General features: G+C 58.1%; 6 protein-coding genes across 6 annotated transcripts, besides 21 other annotated features; 4 read left to right on the forward strand and 2 right to left on the reverse strand.

The window, feature by feature from the left end:
* The first annotated feature begins 62 nt into the window (after positions 1–62).
* Positions 63–130: a tandem repeat.
* Positions 131–158: 28 nt separating this feature from the next.
* Positions 159–189: a tandem repeat.
* Positions 190–268: 79 nt separating this feature from the next.
* Positions 269–300: a tandem repeat.
* Positions 301–325: a tandem repeat.
* A 665-nt stretch (positions 326–990) lies between these two features.
* Positions 991–1,029: a tandem repeat.
* EKO05_0010793 (ERMES complex Ca(2+)-binding regulatory GTPase gem1) lies at positions 998–3,032 on the reverse strand (the record flags this gene model as incomplete). The annotated part of the gene is made up of 3 exons (XM_038943667.2): positions 998–1,174; positions 1,235–2,952; positions 3,023–3,032. 3 exons carry the CDS (start codon positions 3,030–3,032, stop codon positions 998–1,000), a joined length of 1,905 nt encoding a protein of 634 aa, XP_038793733.2.
* Positions 3,033–3,084: 52 nt separating this feature from the next.
* Positions 3,085–3,152: a tandem repeat.
* A 217-nt stretch (positions 3,153–3,369) lies between these two features.
* Positions 3,370–3,412: a tandem repeat.
* A 312-nt stretch (positions 3,413–3,724) lies between these two features.
* On the forward strand, positions 3,725–6,083 carry EKO05_0010794 (uncharacterized protein; the record flags this gene model as incomplete). The annotated part of the gene is made up of 5 exons (XM_038943567.1): positions 3,725–3,729; positions 3,860–3,987; positions 4,043–5,583; positions 5,635–5,710; positions 5,986–6,083. The coding sequence occupies 5 exons, from the start codon at positions 3,725–3,727 to the stop codon at positions 6,081–6,083; spliced, it is 1,848 nt and encodes a 615-aa protein (XP_038793734.1).
* Positions 3,799–3,842: a tandem repeat.
* Positions 6,084–7,077: 994 nt separating the features above from the next.
* On the forward strand, positions 7,078–10,199 carry EKO05_0010795 (uncharacterized protein; the record flags this gene model as incomplete). The annotated part of the gene is made up of 4 exons (XM_059637849.1): positions 7,078–8,306; positions 8,370–8,513; positions 8,572–8,902; positions 8,952–10,199. The coding sequence occupies 4 exons, from the start codon at positions 7,078–7,080 to the stop codon at positions 10,197–10,199; spliced, it is 2,952 nt and encodes a 983-aa protein (XP_059493832.1).
* Positions 7,460–7,492: a tandem repeat.
* Positions 7,754–7,821: a tandem repeat.
* Positions 7,824–8,103: a tandem repeat.
* Positions 7,945–7,948: a direct repeat.
* Positions 7,949–8,103: a long terminal repeat.
* Positions 7,949–10,885: a mobile genetic element.
* Positions 10,438–10,507: a tandem repeat.
* Positions 10,728–10,746: a tandem repeat.
* Positions 10,729–10,885: a long terminal repeat.
* Positions 10,747–10,903: a tandem repeat.
* Positions 10,886–10,889: a direct repeat.
* A 93-nt stretch (positions 10,904–10,996) lies between the features above and the next one.
* Positions 10,997–11,061: a tandem repeat.
* Positions 11,062–11,896: 835 nt separating this feature from the next.
* Positions 11,897–13,527, reverse strand: EKO05_0010796 (uncharacterized protein; the record flags this gene model as incomplete). Its single annotated transcript, XM_038943677.1, has 3 exons — positions 11,897–12,491; positions 12,543–12,988; positions 13,039–13,527. 3 exons carry the CDS (start codon positions 13,525–13,527, stop codon positions 11,897–11,899), a joined length of 1,530 nt encoding a protein of 509 aa, XP_038793736.1.
* An 855-nt stretch (positions 13,528–14,382) lies between these two features.
* On the forward strand, positions 14,383–15,798 carry EKO05_0010797 (uncharacterized protein; the record flags this gene model as incomplete). Its single annotated transcript, XM_038947319.1, has 1 exon — positions 14,383–15,798. The coding sequence occupies one exon, from the start codon at positions 14,383–14,385 to the stop codon at positions 15,796–15,798; it is 1,416 nt and encodes a 471-aa protein (XP_038793737.1).
* Positions 15,799–16,297: 499 nt separating this feature from the next.
* Positions 16,298–18,331, forward strand: EKO05_0010798 (Gamma-glutamyl hercynylcysteine S-oxide synthase; the record flags this gene model as incomplete). Its single annotated transcript, XM_038947320.1, has 1 exon — positions 16,298–18,331. The coding sequence occupies one exon, from the start codon at positions 16,298–16,300 to the stop codon at positions 18,329–18,331; it is 2,034 nt and encodes a 677-aa protein (XP_038793738.1).
* Positions 18,168–18,205: a tandem repeat.
* Positions 18,332–18,357: the final 26 nt, after the last annotated feature.

Genomic DNA, 18,357 nt, shown 5'->3' on the forward strand with positions numbered 1-18,357 from the left:
GGAATGCGGAGGCACTCCGACTGCCACGGGGGGGTTCCTGGAGGAGCAGGCAGAGGAGGGCATCAGCGGGCGGCGGGCGGCGGTCGGTGGTCGGCGGTCGGTGGTCGGCGGTCGGTGGTCGGTGGTCGGCCAGGGAGCGAGGGGGGCTGCTAGACGGCGTGCAGGTGCAGGTGCAGGTGCAGGTGCAGGCGCGGGTGCGAATGCGAGTGCGGGTATGGGCAAAGGAAGAATAGCGCGATGGGGGCCACCATGGCTGGCGGGCGGTGCAGAGGGTGAGGACGAGGACGAGGACGCGGACGAGGATGCGGATGCGGATGCGGATGCGTGGGCGGACAGGGCCAGCCGAAGCCCTGCAGCCGTCCGCGGCTAACCAGGAACCTCAGGCGCAGACAGACACCAACACATACACACACGGACGTGCTAGAGTACACACACTGACATGGTATCGCACACCCACATACTCTAGCACACCCACATACTCTAGCACACCCACATACTCTAGCACACCCACATACTCTAGCACACCCACATACTCTAGCACACCCACATACTCTAGCACACCCACATACTCTAGCACACTTGGCTGCCACCCAACACGTCCAGAGACACGTGTGCAGCCATGCATCATAGTCTCTGCACCTGCCCACGCCCATAGTCCAGCACGTCGCACGCTAAACGCAGCTCTGTTTTCCTTGCACGCGCTGTCTGCAGTCCTGTCTCTCTTGCACGTGCTGTCTACAGTCCTGTCTCTCTTGCACGCGCTTTCCGAGTCCTGTCTCTCTTGCACGCGCTTTCTGAATCCTGTCTCTCTTGCACGCGCTGTCTGTAGTCTGTCTAGCACAGGCTCAACGGGTCCATGGACAACGTCCTAGCGCCTCCGTATCCGCTACGCGGTCCCTAGGTAGCCAGCCGAAGCGCGTACCCCTGCAGCTCCACGCTCGCCGCCCGTGCCCTGCACCGTGTACCTGACCGACCACCATGCTGTGTCGCACCACACTCACGACCACGACGACGACGCCGACGACGACGCGCTGTTCCGCTTCCAGATGATCAGCGCCGACGCAACCACGCACGTCACAGCGCCCAGCGCCAGGTACACGTTCATCCTATCGTAGCCACCCTCGTCTTCGTTCTTCGGAAACGCCGTGGACGGGTGCGTCGCACACTCCGCCAGCTGTCACACCGTCAGCTTTGCACCCTTCAGCCTCGTCCTCATCACCCGGCCCGGGCTTACCTGAACAAACAGCTCCGAGATGCTGCTCCACGTCGCGCTGACGTGCAGCGGCGGTGCCATGCGCAGCCCGCTCGTGTACTCGTCCGGCTGCTGCTCGCACCGCTGCATCGTCTTGTCCTGGTCCGCCTTGAGCGCCGTGTACACGGCCGGCAGCTTGTCCAGGTGAGCGTACCGGCTGCGCAGCTCGACAATGTGCGCAAAGCTGTCCGGGTCAGAAGAGTCGTACGTGTAGCACAGCAGGTCGCACGCGTCGAGCTTGGCCTGGTTCTCCAGGATCGCCGGCTCGAGCTCCCCTAGCTCTTCCAGAATCAGGTAGCATTGCTTGCCGCCGGGGAGCTCCACGCTGTTGACTGCCGATCGAGGCTGGATCGTGGGGTGGTACGTCGGCGTGAACGGTCGCTGCAGAAACGCCGACAGCAGCGCGCTCTTCCCGCTGCCCCTCGACCCCAGCACGTAGCATAGAAGAACGTTGCGCTCCACCCGTCCAGGCCGATTCCGCCGCTTCCTAGCCTTGGTCTGCTTCAGCGCGCTCGTCGTCCCGCTTCGCTCGCTGCTCTCGAATCCGAGGTAGGCCAGGTACTCCAGCGTCGTCTTGGGCGCCTCAAACGTCGTCATGCTCCACTGCGCCAGCCAGCCCTGGAGCGTGATGTGGCCAGCTTCGTTGCGTACCGTGCACGACGGAAACGCAGAGTCGGTCCAAGACGCCGGAAGCCCAGGCGTGGTCGCGAACAGGTTGGCGAGCTCTCCGTCGTTGAGTCCGCCGTCGTTGTCCTTGTCGAACTTGAGGAACAGGTCGACGAAGAAGCGGTACCCAGCCGGACTGAGCTCCGCCGACGAGAACTGCGCCACCTCGAACTTGGGTCGCAGGTAGGCGTCCTGCAGACTGAGACTGTCCGTGTAGTGGAACTTGCGCAGGATGATCCAGATGGTCTCGTGCCGGCCCTTCTCCGCAAACATCTTGTTCAGCAGCAAGAAGCCCTTCTCGTCCATGCCCTTGTCTCCCGTGGCACCCGGCGCAAACCGCTCCATCGACTTGTTGATGTTGGCCAGATCGTCCTCGCCCAGGGGCTTCTCGAAGCACTTGATCTGGAAGTCGTCCACCTCCTCGTCGTTCCAGTAGCCATCCTTGTCCGTGTCGCAGAGGCGGAACACGCGCTGCAGCGCCGACACGGCCGCAGGCTTGAGCGCGCTCTCTTTCGAGTCGTACAGCGGCGCTATGGGGTGCGTGACGGCTTTCTGGCAGAGGAAGAAGACCTCGTTGATGTTGGCGTGTTCCTTTGCGCTTGTGCGGATGCACGAGTCGATCTCTTTGAACTCGTTCATGACCGGCAGCATCTCCTCTGCCACCACCTGCGACGTTGTGCCATGGGATGCCAGATCGGCCTTGTTGGCACACAGCACCACGGGCACGTTGACGCCCAGGGAGCGGAAGTAGGGCATCCAGAACAGGGCCACGCGCTCATAGCTGTAGTGGTCCGAGTAGACGAGCAGGATGACGTTGGATTTGCGCAGCTCCTTGCGCAGCGCGTGTCGTTCGTGGGGCAGCGCCGAGGTGTCGACGATGGTCGTGGTCACGTTGTCGGGCGTGCCCAGCGTAGGCGGCAGCGTCACCTGGGGGAGCACGGGCTGGATCTTCGCGGTGACGAAGACGTCCTTGACGAGCGAGGTGATGAGGGAGCTCTTGCCGACGCCCTCGTCACCGCAGACACAGATTCGGACTGGGGCACCGCGTTAGTCACGGCCATGCATGGCAAGCAACATGAACAAACAGACCATCCCATCACGTACCGGTCGCCATATCGGCATGTTCACGGCTCACTGCATGCTGGTGAGGGCGGGATACGAGTGGATGTGCTGTGTGATGTGTGCTGTGTGCTGTGTGCTGTGTGCTGTGTGCTGTGTGCTGTGTGCTGTGTGCGGTATCGTGGTAGAGTCAGAGGACGCTCGACCGTGAGGCTGTCGGTGAAGCTTTGGCGACTGATTCGATCAACAGGTGAGGTGCCAGATTACCAGTGCGCTGTCCAGTGTCCAGTGTCCACGTTGGCTTGGCGATCACAACCTTAAACGCTCCCCGCATTCGTTCGCGCCAGGCGGCTGGAAGGTGAAGGGATGCATGACGGACAGCCTTGCCGCAGCTGCGTCTACCGTCTGCCGCCTGCCATCTGCTTTCGACCGTCTATCCACTGCTTCCCTCTGCCAGCCGTGCCCGTACACAGTGACGCCGTGAGCCTGCGCACGGTTCCACCCTCGCGAGCATCCAACGCAAGCCACATCCAAATGCGATGTTAGGCTGCTCGTCTCTCCGCATTCTCCACGGTTCGGTCGCTGTGCCGCGACGCAAACCATCGCACGCTCTCCCTCTCCCTCTCTCTCGCAGCGCCTGACCTGCCCACGCCTGCCCCCTCCACGCTCGCCCCACGCTCCCCGTTATGCCCCCGTGCGTGCTTGCTGTATAGTGGCCAACGAACTGCACCTCGCCCTGCAGCAGCCATGTTGTGAGTCTGCCCTGTCTGTCCACCAATCGCAGCACGCCCGCTATCGTGCCACATGTGCACGCGGAGGCGGAGCCTGAGCCTGAGCCTGAGCCTGAGCCTGAGCCTGAGCCTGACTGACGGCGCCCTCCAGCGTGCTGCCTCCGCCGCCGCGGTACCCCGTGGGCGGCTATCCCGGTGCGCCGCCAGGACAGCTCATCGAGACCAACAACAGCATCAGCCACCCCACCGGCGCCGAGTATCAATTGGTCGTGGGAGAGGGTATGTCTGCTGCACTCGCAGCCCGCTGCGCGCTGGCTGATGGTCGACATGACAGGCACCTACCTATTACGCGACGACCTGCATCTCGCGACCCCGCCGCCACACCCCTCCGAAGCGCCCGTCCACAACCCCAACCCGCTTGCCACGACCGTCTCGCCGCCCACCCAGGGCACCAAGCTGTCCCTCGTTGCCCTCGCGCCCCGCCAGCCGTCGTCGACGCTGCTGCACAGACTCGACACCAAGAACAGCACCCGCTCGCAGGTCCCGCCCATCGCCGAGCACGAGTCCAACAGCCATGCGAGCGAGACCGACTCGCAGGGCGTCAACGGCTTTGTGTCCTCGCCCCTGGACGGCCTGCGCACGCCCGTGTTCGGAGCAGACAACGCCGCCCTGAGCGTGGTCAACGGCAAAGCATCAAAGGACCCCGCCAAGCGCAACAAGCCGAAGAACAACATCGTCAAGAGCAATTCGTCGTTTGTGTCCAGAGTCATCCCGCACGAAGCCTTGACGAAGCGCCTGCAGGAGCACAACGCCAACGGCGTCTACGCCTTTGCCAACATCAACCGCGCGCTGCAATGGCTGGATCTGTCCTCGCCCATCAAGGAGGAGCACCTGACCAAGATCCTCTTCACAAAGGCCCACGCGCTGTGCCACGACATCAACCACGTCACAAAGGGCCCCAACCACCTCGACATCATCCTGGGCTTCTCCACCGGCGACATCATCTGGTACGAGCCCATCTCGCAAAAGTACTCGCGCATCAACAAGAACGGCATCATCAACCCCACCGCCGTCTCCGACATTCGCTGGATCCCCAACAGCGAGAACCTGTTCATGGCTTCCCACATGGACGGCAGCCTGGTCGTGTACGACAAGGAGAAGGAAGACGCGGCTTTTGTTGCCGAGGACCCGACGCCGGACGAGGGCATGTCTGACGTGGAGAGGAAGATCAGGCTGACCGTCAAGAAGTCGGTGCAATCGAAGAACCAAAAGGCCAACCCTGTCTCGTACTGGCAGGTCTCGAGCTCCAAGATCAACGCCTTCGAGTTCTCGCCCGACCGCCGCCATTTTGCCGTCGTTTCCGAAGATGGCTCGTTCCGAATCATGGACTTCCTCCGGGAAAGGCTCCTCCACCACTACATGAGCTACTACGGCGGCATGATGTGCGTCTGCTGGTCGCCCGACGGCAGATACGTCGTGACGGGAGGCCAGGATGACCTCGTTTCCATCTGGTCGTTGGAGGACCGCATGCTGGTGGCGCGCTGCCAGGGACACAACTCGTGGGTCACAGGTGTGCAGTTTGATCCCTGGCGATGCGACGATCGCAGCTACCGGATAGGCAGCGTGGGAGAGGACACTCGGTTGCTGTTGTGGGACTTCAGTGTAGGCATGCTGCACCGGCCGCGCGCAGCCTCGTTGCGACCGCGCACCAGCATCACCTCGTCGAACCTCAAGATGCAGCGCACACGCACCGACAGCTCTGCGGGCCGCATGCGATCCAACTCGAACCTCTCGTCAGGCAGCGCGCTCGATGACGATGAGATTGTGCATGCTGTTGAGCCGCGCGCACGCACCGCCATGTTGCCTCCGGTGTTGGTGAGTCGATGAAGCACGTCACGCGAAAACAAGAGCTAACCGGCTGCGCAGGCGAAATCCGTCGACGACCACCCTCTCACCTGGTTGGCCTTTGAGGAGGATTGCATCATAACATCGTGCAAAAACGGTACGTCTCTGTTTCGTCGCTCGCCGCCCACGCTCTTGGAAATTTTCCTCTCCCAACCTCACAAGCGAGCACGTTTCCGCGCTAGGCTTCTGCGATAAGGCCGATTTGCCGCGTTCATTTGCGCGCTAGGGCAGGAACACCCGCCCGCCGTGCAGGACCCGCTCGCCGAGTGCGCTGTGTTTCTGTTGGGAGCTGCCAAACTTCATACGAACGGATAAGGAGCGCGGGTGTGGATCGCAAAGCGTGGACTGTGCTGACCACTGACTGTTTCGCAGGCCACATTCGCACCTGGGACCGCCCCAAGGAGGGCTCCTCGACGGATGAAAGCGGACACACGCGCTCGCAGACCAGCTCGAGTGCTGGTCTTTCGTAGACGACCACACCGACAGCAGGAACAGAGACCAGGGTGTGGTGTTGGTTGGCGGACTGGTTGCAGACGTTGGAGGCCCACGATGAGGCTCTGCTCGCAGCTGCATGTGGGTTCCGCAGGGGTGGGCTACGTTAACCCGGGAAGGCCCGATGGCCGTTTCGCCGCGTTCCAGAACCACTCGAAAGCTTCAGCGTCCGATCCTGGCGATGGGTTTTCCAGCGTCCGATGTCAGCGTCCGATGTCAGCGCGCCACATTGCATCGTGCACGCGCGTGGCAGCCAAGCGTACCAAAAAGACCAGCCTATGCAAGGGCCGTGGATGGCGCACGCCACAGGTATGCATGCAGCATGTTGCACAGCATCGTTATCTTTGCAATCTCATGGCGTCACACTCTGTCACTTCACAAGATCTACCTGATGCTCGAACCATGTCGCCGTGCGCGTGCAACACCCGTGCAACCCGGACACCGCCGGCTGTGCAGCACGGCGGCGAGAAGCCCCGTCGCCGCACTGCGTGTCCTGGTGTTGCGCCATGCAGGCTGCGCGCACCGCGGTGGATCCCTTTTTCCACTGCGGCTTTCCCAGTGCCGTGTCCGTGATGTGAGGCTGGACTGATACTGGCGTGTCGCTCGTCGATCAGTGCGGTTCCTTACCCGACCAAGCGAGCGGCGTTGCACCGCGGCCGTAGACGTTGCGTAGGTACCGCGGTGGTGTTGGCTGTGTACTGAGGTGTTGGCTGTGTACTGAGGTGTTGGCTGTGTACTGAGGTGTTGGCTGTGAATTGAGGTGTTGGCTGTGTACTCAGGGTGGATAGAATGCGGACTGTGGGAGCTGTGTTTCGCAACGTCAAACCAAGACAACGTCCAGGATAGAGACGCTTGTTGTGTCTGTGTGCCGTGGATGGAGGGTGTGATCTGGAACTGTGTGGTTCGGGCGTCTGGTCTCGCTGCGCTGATGTCCAGATAACGATACGCATGCTGATGTCTGTGGCTGATCTGATGGGTGTGCACTGTGCACAACAGAAGGAGGCTGAAGCCAATCTCCGTGGTTCGAAGGATCATGCTCTAGAAAGCGTTGGCTGGCTCCACGCTTACCGGAGCATCGTGAAACCGCCTCAGGTGTTGCGCAGTGGATGCCGTCAAGACCACGTCGCCCAGCACGCCGCGCTGTCACCGCCGCCAGGTAGCCCACGCAACAGCGCGGCCAAGTCTCAAGTCGGCGGCGCGCTGGCTTCCCTGTCTCAGACGCACGATGCAGCAGCGCTCAGCATGTGTCAGGCATCACTCACGCCGTTCACGGGAGGCCGTCGGCCCACCTTCTCGGCGGTGGATCCGGCGGGCCAGGGAAAAATCAAGGACCCAAGGCCGAGCAGCACGACGCGCAGACTGCAGATTGCAGATTGCAGATTGCAGACGCCGCTAGCAGAGAACAATGACCACCATGATGCGAGCCACGGTCCCCACTCTGTCTGTGTAGGTAGTCTACCGCGCCGAGAGGACGTGCAAGGGGCCCTTGCAGGCCGCCCTTGGCCGCAGCGGCGAGCATCCCACGCGGCTCGCTGCATATGTAGAACGAGGCAGCTGGCACGCGGCTGCCCAAGTCGCTTCCACCGTCATCTCGAGCTGTTGGTGCTGGTTAAGTTTGTCCAGTCCCACGCACGCCGCAAACGTTCAGCCACCAATCACTGCCACCACCAGCACCAGCACCACCAGCACCAGCACCACCACCGCCACCACTACCACTGCTGCTACTGCCACTGCTGCTACTGCTACTGCTACTGCTACTGCTACTGCTACTGCTACTGCTACTGCTACTGCTACTGCTACTGCTACTGCTACTGCTACTGCTACTGCTACTGCTACTGCTACTGCTACTGCTACTGCTACTGCTACTACTGCTACTACTGCTACTACTACTACTACTTCCACTACTACTACTACTTCCACTACTACTTCTACTACTACTTCTACTACTACTTCTACTACTACTACTACTACTACTACTACTACTACTACTACTACTACCGCCAATCGTTGTTTCGACACATTTCTATTTTGGACTGCAGATATTGTCCTCTTCTCTGCTCCCACAACATCAGTCTGGTAGGCGAGTGTTGTGACCCTGGACCCCCAATTTTCCTGGTCTTGTCTGTCCCACGTTACATCATGCCTCGCCCCGGCGTCGGAGTGTTTGGCGGGAGAAATCACACGCCCGTGCTGGAAATCAAGTAGGTGGCATTGCGCAGAGGCGTACGGAGAGACGGAGAGAATGGCCATTAACCGGTTTCCAGGCCAGAATCGCCGTTTGTCGTCTTCTACGGCGAGCCCTCGGAGTCGCACGACGCGGAGCTCAAGGGCAAGCTGATTCTGAACAACCCCGAGTCGCTGTCGGTGCGCAGCGTCCGCATCACGCTGACAGCGACGCGCAAAGTCTCGTACGGCAGCCCCCGCTCTACAGAGAGACTGCAGAGCGCAGACTGACACGCGCGACAGATGGCACCTGACCAACACGGTCAGCCCGCAGCCCATTACGCAAAAGACCAACTTCCTCGTCGACACCCTCACCCTCTTCCCCGTCTCGTGCTCCGACAAGAACGCAAAGGCGCACAAGATCAACGCCGGCTACCATGAGTGGGACTTCAAGTTCAAGATGCCGAGCAGCATCGACCAGAGCGTCGAGGGCCTGCCCACAAACTGGATCGTCTACAATCTCAAGGCCACCGTGGACAGGGGCTACATGAGCAAGCAGCTGTCCGCCTCGTCGCACATCCGCGTCATTCGCACGCTCGGGCGCGACATGCTCGAGTCCATGCCCATGGAGCAGGTGCGTCGTGTAGACCGTGCGACCAGACTTGGACTAACGACATGTGCAGATCAACGAAGACATCTGGGCGAACAAGGTCGCCTACAAAATCACCGTCCCGCAGAAGAACTACATCATCGGCACCCACATCACCGCCGACTTCATACTCATCCCGCTCAGGAAGGGCGTGGAGATTACCACCATCAAGATGGAGCTGATCGAGTCGCGCCAGCTCTTCGCAGACTACGCCGGCCGGCGCATCAGCCACCAGGCCGACATCCAGGTCGCCGTCAAGGAGGAAGACATGCCCGCCAACTCGGAGCACCTGGTCTCCGCCGAAGTTGAGGACGTCGACGCCCTGTTCGACGAGTCCCACCGCTTCTCCATGTCGCTGGACCTCCCCAAGTCGCTGAAGCACTGCCGCCAGTCGGTCGACACGGAGAACATCCGCCTGTCGCACAAGCTGCGGCTGTACGTCAACCTCAAGAACCCAGAGGGCCACACCAGCCAGCTTCTGGTCAAGAACCACGTCCACCTGTTCATCTCGCCCAACCTCCCGCCCAACGAAGACCAGAGCGTGCTCGTAGACCACAACATCCTGACGCAGCAAGCCATCGCCGACGAGGTCAACCAGAATGCGCCGCCAACGTACGGACGGCACCAGCTCGACGAGCTCTACAACGACATCGACCCCTCTGGCTTCATGACGCCTGGCGGCTGGCGCAGCACCATGAACAGCGGCGCCAACACGCCCTTTTTCGCACAGAGCCGCCGTGGCTCCGCCGAAGATCTGTCGCTGGACGCCGTCGCGCACCAGCAGGACGGGCCCGGTGTGTCCACCATCGCGCTGCAACACCGCCTCGCCAACCTCAACATGTCGCACAACGACCGCACCTCGCGCTTCCACCCCTCCCGGCAAGACTCGAACGGCGACCACACGGGCTCCGGCCAGCAATCCTCGAACCACTCGTCCGGCCAAAGCACGCCGCACCACCGCACCCCCCTGAACGGCGCCGAGCCTTCGTACTTTGACATACCCACCGCCGACTACGACTACGACATGTCCGCCCTCGCCCGCACCCCCAGCTACAACACCGCCGTCCGCACGCCCGCCGCCTACACGCCCATGGAGGTCGCCCTCCCCAGCTACGACGTCGCCATGTCGCGCCCCGGCAGCCCCGTTCGCTCTCGAGGTAGCCGCGGCACCACGCCTAGTCCTGCGCGCAGTCTCGATACCCTGAACGAAGAGACGTTTAGGAATACGCAGATCAATAGCCGCAGGGAGAGTCCGAGGCATAGCGGTGAGTTACGGTCGTAGTTTCGATAGACCCTGTTTTGTTTTCCTACTATCATTATTTTTCTTCCAGCTTATGTCTTTCCTTTGCATCGTAGACGGCGTTTTGGTTCTTAGGGTCTGAGCATGGCGATGTGTACGCGATAGACTAGACTGTGCTTTTTTTTTTTTTTTGCTTTCGATAGATTGATGGCTTGGCTCATGTGGCTCGGTGCTTGGAATCGTTGGGATATCCTTGGGTTTTGGCGTTTGTGGTGGGTAGATGGGATGGCACGGCACGGCATAGCATGGAATCGCATGGCATGGAATCGCATGGAATGGAATAAATGGCAAACTCTTCTCTCGAACACAAAGTACACTCTTCTTTCCTTTTCCTTTTTCTTCCTCCCCCCTCTGCGCCTCGTGAGATGGAGGGGGGCTCTTTGCTCTTTGTCACGTCAGTGCGGGATAAGTGCGTAGATGTAGATGTCGGTAGGGAAAGTAAGGCAGGGAAATAATTAGAGGACTACTTGTTGAGCGGTGGGGTTGGGGATCGCTGCGTTTTTACGCTCCGCTGCTGCTGCTGCTGCTGCTACTACTACTACTACTGCTACTACTACTACTACTACTACTACTACTACTACTACTACTACTACTACTACTACTACTACTACTACTACTACTACTACTACTACTACTACTACTACTACTACTACTACTACTACTACTACTACTACTACTACTACTACCTACGCCTAATCCTGTCTAGACCTCTTCTACATCCTGGCTACCAGCTAACACTACATTCTACATCCAACCCTGCTACACACTACCTCTATCGATAACCAACACAACTAGTATTAACAAACTAACTACCTACTACTTAACTACCTATTTAAATTCTAACGATCAAGAATATTCCACCTCTATATTCCAGTAAGTTAAGACGCTACACTACATACACATCCAGCCATAAACCCACCACCAAGACAGAAACGCAGGTACCCTCTTCTGCACTCTAAAAACAAGTGATGTAGAGAAAGTTGCTTATCACAATAGAAACTCAAAACGCTAATTTAAAGCCACTTACTGAGAACTAAGATGTAGAAGCTCGATCGGTGTGTAGAGAGGACGTTGTATAGACGATCGATCGTGTGATGGCGGATACTGCCCGGGCGTAGGGTTTTTTTAAGCGGTGGGGTCGAGAGAAGGGGTAGGGCACTGTCTGAGGAATGGGAATAATGATGATGATAATTAAAAAAATTATTGTTGAAGTCCGGGGTGTGGGGGGCGCGTTGGGATTTCGGTACGCGTACGTTGCGGATGGGCGTGTTTCTGGTGGAGATTTAGATGGGTTTCAGATGGAGGTTCTGTAATCAGCTGGGGCAGAGGAAGGTATTTTGGATAATCTGGGCTTTGGGGAGCCGTGTTGAGGTGCTTTGAGGGGTGGGTTGATGATGACTGGATTAAGAGGGGTTGTTCATGATTTGGATAAGCAGATGCTGGTGTCGATTCAACTCGGGCTTTCGTGGTGATTGAGCTTGGAGTTATAGCTGAAGTTGTGCGTATGGTTCTCTCCCAATTCGATGACGTCTGTTTTCATGATCTTGCGTGCTTTGGCTGAATGACTGCTTCGAGTCTTGCAAAACATATTCGAATACTGAAATGACACATAGCACACTGTGAGATATTTGACAAGTGGTCGTATTTCTGCTCCGGTGAACTCTGTTCTTGTACTCACGCTATAGCTTCGCTCCCTCCAACTCTTCTCGCTCCCGCACGCCTTTCTCCTCTCCGCTCCTCGCCTGCTTCGCCTCTCTCCGCCTGTAAGCGTACCACATTACAGTCACGCTGGCGATGGCCCACCCGCCAAATAGTATCAGAATCTGGTATCCGTACTTATACTTGGGCGCATCGTAGGTGGGGAAAAGGACGAGCGGCACCCAGAGCACCCATGCGTACGAAACAACGTTCGCGGTCGCGACCAGCAGCTGTCTCACGCTTGCGTCCGCAGCATTGAGACGCGTGGCCCAGCTGATGAGGATTGGAGTTGCTGCTGAGCCGCAGTACGAGAGGTAGTATGCGAACATGAGGGCGCTCTTCGGAATGTGCCAAACGGATAGTAGAATGTTGGAGAATATCATGAGCAGCTGGATTATGACGATCATCCCGTAGTTTGCTCCCGTGCGGTCGGCGATGATGCCGCAGGTTACGGTGAAGACTATGTTGAGGGCGTTGCCGCCTGTTGGCAGGTAGTTGGTCTTCTCGACGCTGTAGCCGGATGCCTTGAGCCATAGGTTGAAGTAGCTGGTCGCGGTGTGGCATGCTGCTACCATGCTAGATTTCGCGTCAGCTTGAACGTAAGCAAATGTTGGGGGTCGAACTTACGTATAGGAAACGACGAAGACCCAAATCTTCCAGCTTGAGAAAACCCTCTTCGCCTCTTTCCAGGTCAACTTGGTCTGCTCCGTCTGGCCGAATTTCTCAATCCTCTCAATCCCGTACTTGACGTGTTCGGGCGAGAAGTAGAACGCTCTCGTGTTGTGTGGACGGTCGGGCAGGCCGAAGAATCCCCAGATCGCAATGGGAAGACTGATAACGGCGTCCATGACGAACAGCCAACGCCAGCCAGCCAGACCATGACGTCCGTTCATGCTCGAGTGAAGACCTCCCTGGAGGTATCCGCTGAACATGCTCGCCATGGATTCGACCTGGAGAAGGATTGCCAGTCGCTTGGTAAGCTCTTTGGGACCGTACCAGCTGCCCAGCATGGCGATGTATCCTGGAAAAGAACACGCCTCGAAGATTCCGATGAAAAAGCGGAGCACGTACATCTGTGCGTGAGATCAGTGACGCTTGGAACGAGGTATGTCTGGAAACTCACAGTCTTGATACTACTGGTAAAAGCCATGCCAATGGTGAGCGCCGACCAACACAACTCACAAGTCGGTATCAGAATGGACGATCGCACCAAGCTCAGCTGCGACATCTGTGCCGGTACGCTGCCAATCATGATGCCCAGGCTGAACCACGTATTCAGCCAGTTCCTCTCGTTGCCGTACAGATGTAGGTCTTCTTTCATCCCGCTGACAAACGCGTTGCTGTAGTTTGTCTGGTCGAGATACTTGATGAAGTATCCCAACAACACCGTAGGGAAGAAAATTCGGTCCAGTCTTGTCACATAGCGGCGGTTTTCAGGATCGCCCTCAACGGTGTCCCAGATATATCCGACAGCATGGCGCCACCAGCTTGTTGTTTTGGAGCCATTTGAAGAGTTGTTTTCTCCAGCTGCGGCTGCGGGTACGTTCTTCGAGGAGATGTCGTCTGAGGTGTTTCGAACAGCTACCTGGACGGTGTCTTTGACTTCAGTCATAATGGTGGACTGGCTGACCACAGAAATGGACGGGACCACTTGTGAAGTAACCTTCTTAAGGCGTTCAACTCGTTATGGAAGACCATGAACGCAATACCGTCAATGTATTGCGTGCATCTTCTAGTCGAGCTCGCCCTCGGAGGTTTCAATCCAGACTGCCCACCCCTGTGCGAGTCACCAACAGTCGCTTGACCCAGCGAAACAAGATCCGAAGACTACAATCCTATACTCCGCTATCGCTTCTTATCAGGACCCCGTTACTGGTAGCAGTTCCGCTAGGTACATGGTCCTTTATCACTTAAGGCGGCCAATCGATTCTCCTACCCACGTGGCGTTATCACCTTACCCGAATCCCGTAGTATTCCGATGATCTGGTCCGACATGGCTACCACGTTGTGCTTTGAGGAAACCATCCGACTCATTGTAGTGACTGTAGCCTCCGAGTATTGGAGTTTCGGGCCGCTGATGTCGTGCTTTGGGCCCGCTATGTCATTCGCGACTAGCGCGTCGTTGACTCAGGATTCCGAATACCTAACAACATCTTGACAGCCATGATCGAGTCAATGATTCGGATTGTAGTTTGGTTCACGTTACATTATCGCGGGTAGAGAAGGTCATGGTTACAGCGGTTGAGCGGCTGGCCAGAGTCAAGACTAAGTACCTACCCGGGCATTCGACAACGATCCCGTTGCATAACACTGGACGAGTAAGAGAAGTACAAAGGAGGTTTAGAGGCAATTTCGAACAGCGACAACTTTGAAAGTTATAGCGTTGCAGCTCGCTAAAGCTTGTACACCGCCACTAACTGATACTGCTCTCATTCTCGACTCAGACGAGACCCAAAGGTCGACCAGCATGACACCAACCACTCTCCGCATAGCTCTTGAGAATGTCGACTTCCGGTTGCCAACGCAAGTAACCGACGATAACAGCGTGACAGCACTCAAAAGCCTTGTTCTCGAACCGTTGCTCCGATGGCAGCCAGGTGGCTCTGTAAAAGCAGGACTCTTCGACAAGTGGTCTCACTCTCCAGACGGCACAACATGGCACTTCATCACTCGCGACGGTGCAGTCTTCCACGACGGAACAGTATGCACCGCCCAGCACATCGTGTCCTACATCGAGGGGCTCCTCAACTCTAGAGACTATTTCGATATGCCTTGGAGCTACAGTCGGTATTTTGCTCGGACTGAGATAGTGGCGGAGGACGACCGTACAGTACGCATTACATCTCCAGAGCCTTTCGCCGATGTCTTGGACATACTCTGCGAGTTTTGGCCAGTCCGATTCGCAGCAGATGGCAAGCCCGTGCTGGGAACCGGGCCATATGAGGTAGTTGAATTCGAGCGCGAGAACGGGATCGGGAAAGCTACCCTTCAACGTGTGAATCCAAGCCGGCACGGGGGCCCCCACATCATTATGGCGACGCATGAGCCAGATGGGCGGAAGAGGCTGCAGCTTCTCAAGGACGGGGATGTCGATGTTGCTCTCAATCTTGAGCGCGCAGATGATGTCAAATCTATCGACTTCGATTCGGCGCTTCAGTGGGGAAGAAGGACGAGCACACTCTCAGCCATGTTCTACCTGAACTGCACACAGGGCATATTCCAATCGAGCGACGCCCGTCGAGCTGTCAACCTCGCCATCGACAACGAAGCATTAGTCGACAAAGTCTACCGCGGCCTAGCAGTCCCCTCGGCCACGATAGTAAGCCCCTTCCACCTAGGATCCGCAGAAGCAAACCTGAGCCCGATTCCCTTCGATCCGGACACTGCACGCAAACTGCTGAAGCCCCTAGACACCAGCAAACCAATCATACTGCGCACACCTACCTACATGCCGGAACACGCCGAAAACATCGCACGCTTTGTCCGCACCTCACTGCAAGCCGTCGGCCTCCAGGTCGAAATCCAAGTCGAGACAAACCGTCCTGAGTACGCGCGATCCATTGGCCTGCGCAAGCAGATAGGTGACCTGGCACTGTTCGACTCGACGCCGAACAGCACGTTTCGCGTCCTGGACGACAAGATATCCAGCGCGAGCCGCAATACGTGGTGGTTGGGGTATCACGACGACGAGGTTCAAAAGCTGATTCACGACGCGAGGAGTGAGGTGGAGGGTGAGGGGAGGAGGGTTGCGTATGCGAAGTGCTTGAAGCGGGTGCAGGATAACCCGCCCTGGTTGTACGTGGCGCATCCAGATGTTGTGTGGGCTTCAAAGCATGGTGTCGCGATCAGTATTGGGCGCTCTGGTGTGCTGAGTCTGGAGTAGGGCGGTGGCTGTAGCATGTGGCAGTGTCAGAAGAAGAGCGCTGTCTCCAAGGTCGACACCGAAGAATTCTAGAATAGAGAAACTACCAACCTCGCCATCTCTGTCGGAGCAGACCGATACCTGTCTTCGTCGTTCTATCAGCTTCGAGAAGAAGTCACTTTCAAGACCTTCAATGTCACCGCTACGTGGCTCCCTTCCTTCGCAGTTATCGAGACCTTCCACATCCGTGACCAGGGTACCACGAGACTCCAATCGGAACATCGTCGGAGCAGACGACATACGCTACTGAGCACGTCATGCACTACAAGATCCTTACTACCCTGTCAGTTCTCACCCATGACTGTGGGGGTTCCGCGAAACCAGCTTAGCTTGTCTCCAAACCGTGGACCCTCAGCTCAAGCAAACCAAGGCCTCATGCACCACGACGATATGTCCGTGAAGGGAAGACTCAACTTCCAACTTGCCTGCTTCTTCCTCACCATATCGCTTTACGAACACCATGCCGACTAACAACGCAAACACCACGTTTGACATCGACCTCACCACGCCCTACATCTCCCTGCTCACCAACTACACACACGAAGACCGCGCCGCCAAAGGTCTGCGAAAGCGCGGTCCCAACGCGACGCCTGAACCACCCATCCACTTCACAGCGCTGGAACTAGTGCGGGACCATCGTCTACTACTGTTAACCGGACCAGCTGGAAGCGGGAAGACGACTTTCGCTAGGAGGATAGTTCAGATCCTGGAAGGAGGGGGAGAGTACGTAGGATGTGTGGTGCGCAACGAGGCTGGAGATGTGAGGGAGGAGACGTGGGATGATGCGGGCGTGCAACCTTATTACCTCCCCGTTCCGTCATTACCGGGACTGAAAGAGGTCACGGAAGAAACAGTGCCGAGGCTTCTGGCATCTGCGGGTAGACGAGAGAGGTCCACAGCGCTGATTGTGCTCGATGCTGTCGAGAAAGCGGGGCCTGAGGCACGGGGCTATCTGGAGGGACTGCTGGATCTCATCGAACATCGGGAAGATGCGAGACTCCTGATTCTGTGCGAGACGGATGCTTACACGGCTTGGTCTCAGCCATTGGCCGTTACGCGACATGCGCTCCTTCCGCTGCTTGAGACGCAGAGACGGGCGGCTGTTGGTCAGCTGATGAAGGTTGAGCCAGCGGAAGTCAAGCTTGGATTGGGGATGGCAGCGGGAAATCCTGCTCTTTTCGGCCTCGCACTTCGAGGCGGAGATGTTGGAGATGTTGCGGAGGAAGTGCTGGATAAGTGGCTTGCTGCGGTTGCAGGCAGCAGTGATGAAGCTGAAAGGCTCGCAGCTGAAGCATTCGAGGCTATCAAGGACGATGCGGCTAACAACGCAGAGGGCAAATCTTCCAAGGAATCGGCTTACTCTAGTAGCTTGCTGTTGGGTTCGTCGAGTGTTGCACGGCAACTGTTGGCTGCTCGGCATCTCACTCGCTTGTCTTCTGACATAGCCGTTGCCTTGTTCGCCCAAGCACCAGCAAGATGGGAGCCTGTCCTACGCAGTCAACTGCACCGTCTCAAAGACTCTCCAGAAGCGCACAAGCTCGTGCAAGAGCTGACCAGCGGCACGGAGTTGAATGCTCAGCGCGGCGCTCTGCTTGTTTCGGATCTGCCCATTGGGAGCTCTGCCGTCCACCGAGACAGAATCGCAGACCTAGCGCTCCAGATCATCGAGCAAGGACAACTACCTACGCCCTACAGGGTAAAAGCCGGGCGAGTTCTCTCTTCTCTACACGATCCACGAGACCTGCAGCGCTTGGCCTCAGTGCCCACTGGCACAGTTCTCATGGGATCGAACACACACCCCAACAGCCAGCCCATCCATGAGGTGTTCGTAGAGAGCTTCCGCATCGGCGTCTATCCCGTGGTGAACAGGGACTACTTGACATTCATCCGCGCCACGGACCGCGACTGGCGGAGTCCCCACAGCAGCGCACCAGACAAGAGAAACCACCCAGCCACCGACCTAACCTGGCACGACGCAAACGCCTACTGCGAATGGCTGGCCTCCCGCTGGCACGCTCACGGCCAAATCAACCACCGTGAACGCGTCCGCCTCCCAACCGAAGCAGAATGGGAACGAGCAGCGCGCGGAGACCTCCAGGAGACACCCGCCAGCAGCCCAACCTACCCCTGGGGCACACCGTGGCAGCACTCCGCCTCCAACACCGAAGAAGCCGGGCTCAACGCACCATGCACAGCCGGTCTCTTCCCAACCCACGCATCACCCTACGGCTGTCTCGACACGACCGGCCAGGTCTGGGAATGGTGCAGCACGCTATGGGGCGAGGAAATGGGCACGCCTTCCTTCCGCTACCCTTACGATGCACACGATGGCCGCGAGGCGCCCGCCGCGCCGCCAGCCACGCGCCGCCTACTTCGCGGCGGCTGCTTCTCCAGCGGCGCGCTGAAAGCCTCGTGCGCCTACCGCGGAAGCCTGGAGCCCGCGGGGTGCTGGCGGGGAAACGGGTTTCGCATCGTCGTTGCAAAGGGCCAGTAAAGCCGAGAGGCAGAAAGCGCAGGCCA

This window comes from Ascochyta rabiei, chromosome 20 (assembly GCF_004011695.2).
Source record: "Ascochyta rabiei chromosome 20, complete sequence".
Classification (NCBI taxonomy): Eukaryota; Fungi; Ascomycota; class Dothideomycetes; order Pleosporales; family Didymellaceae; genus Ascochyta; species Ascochyta rabiei.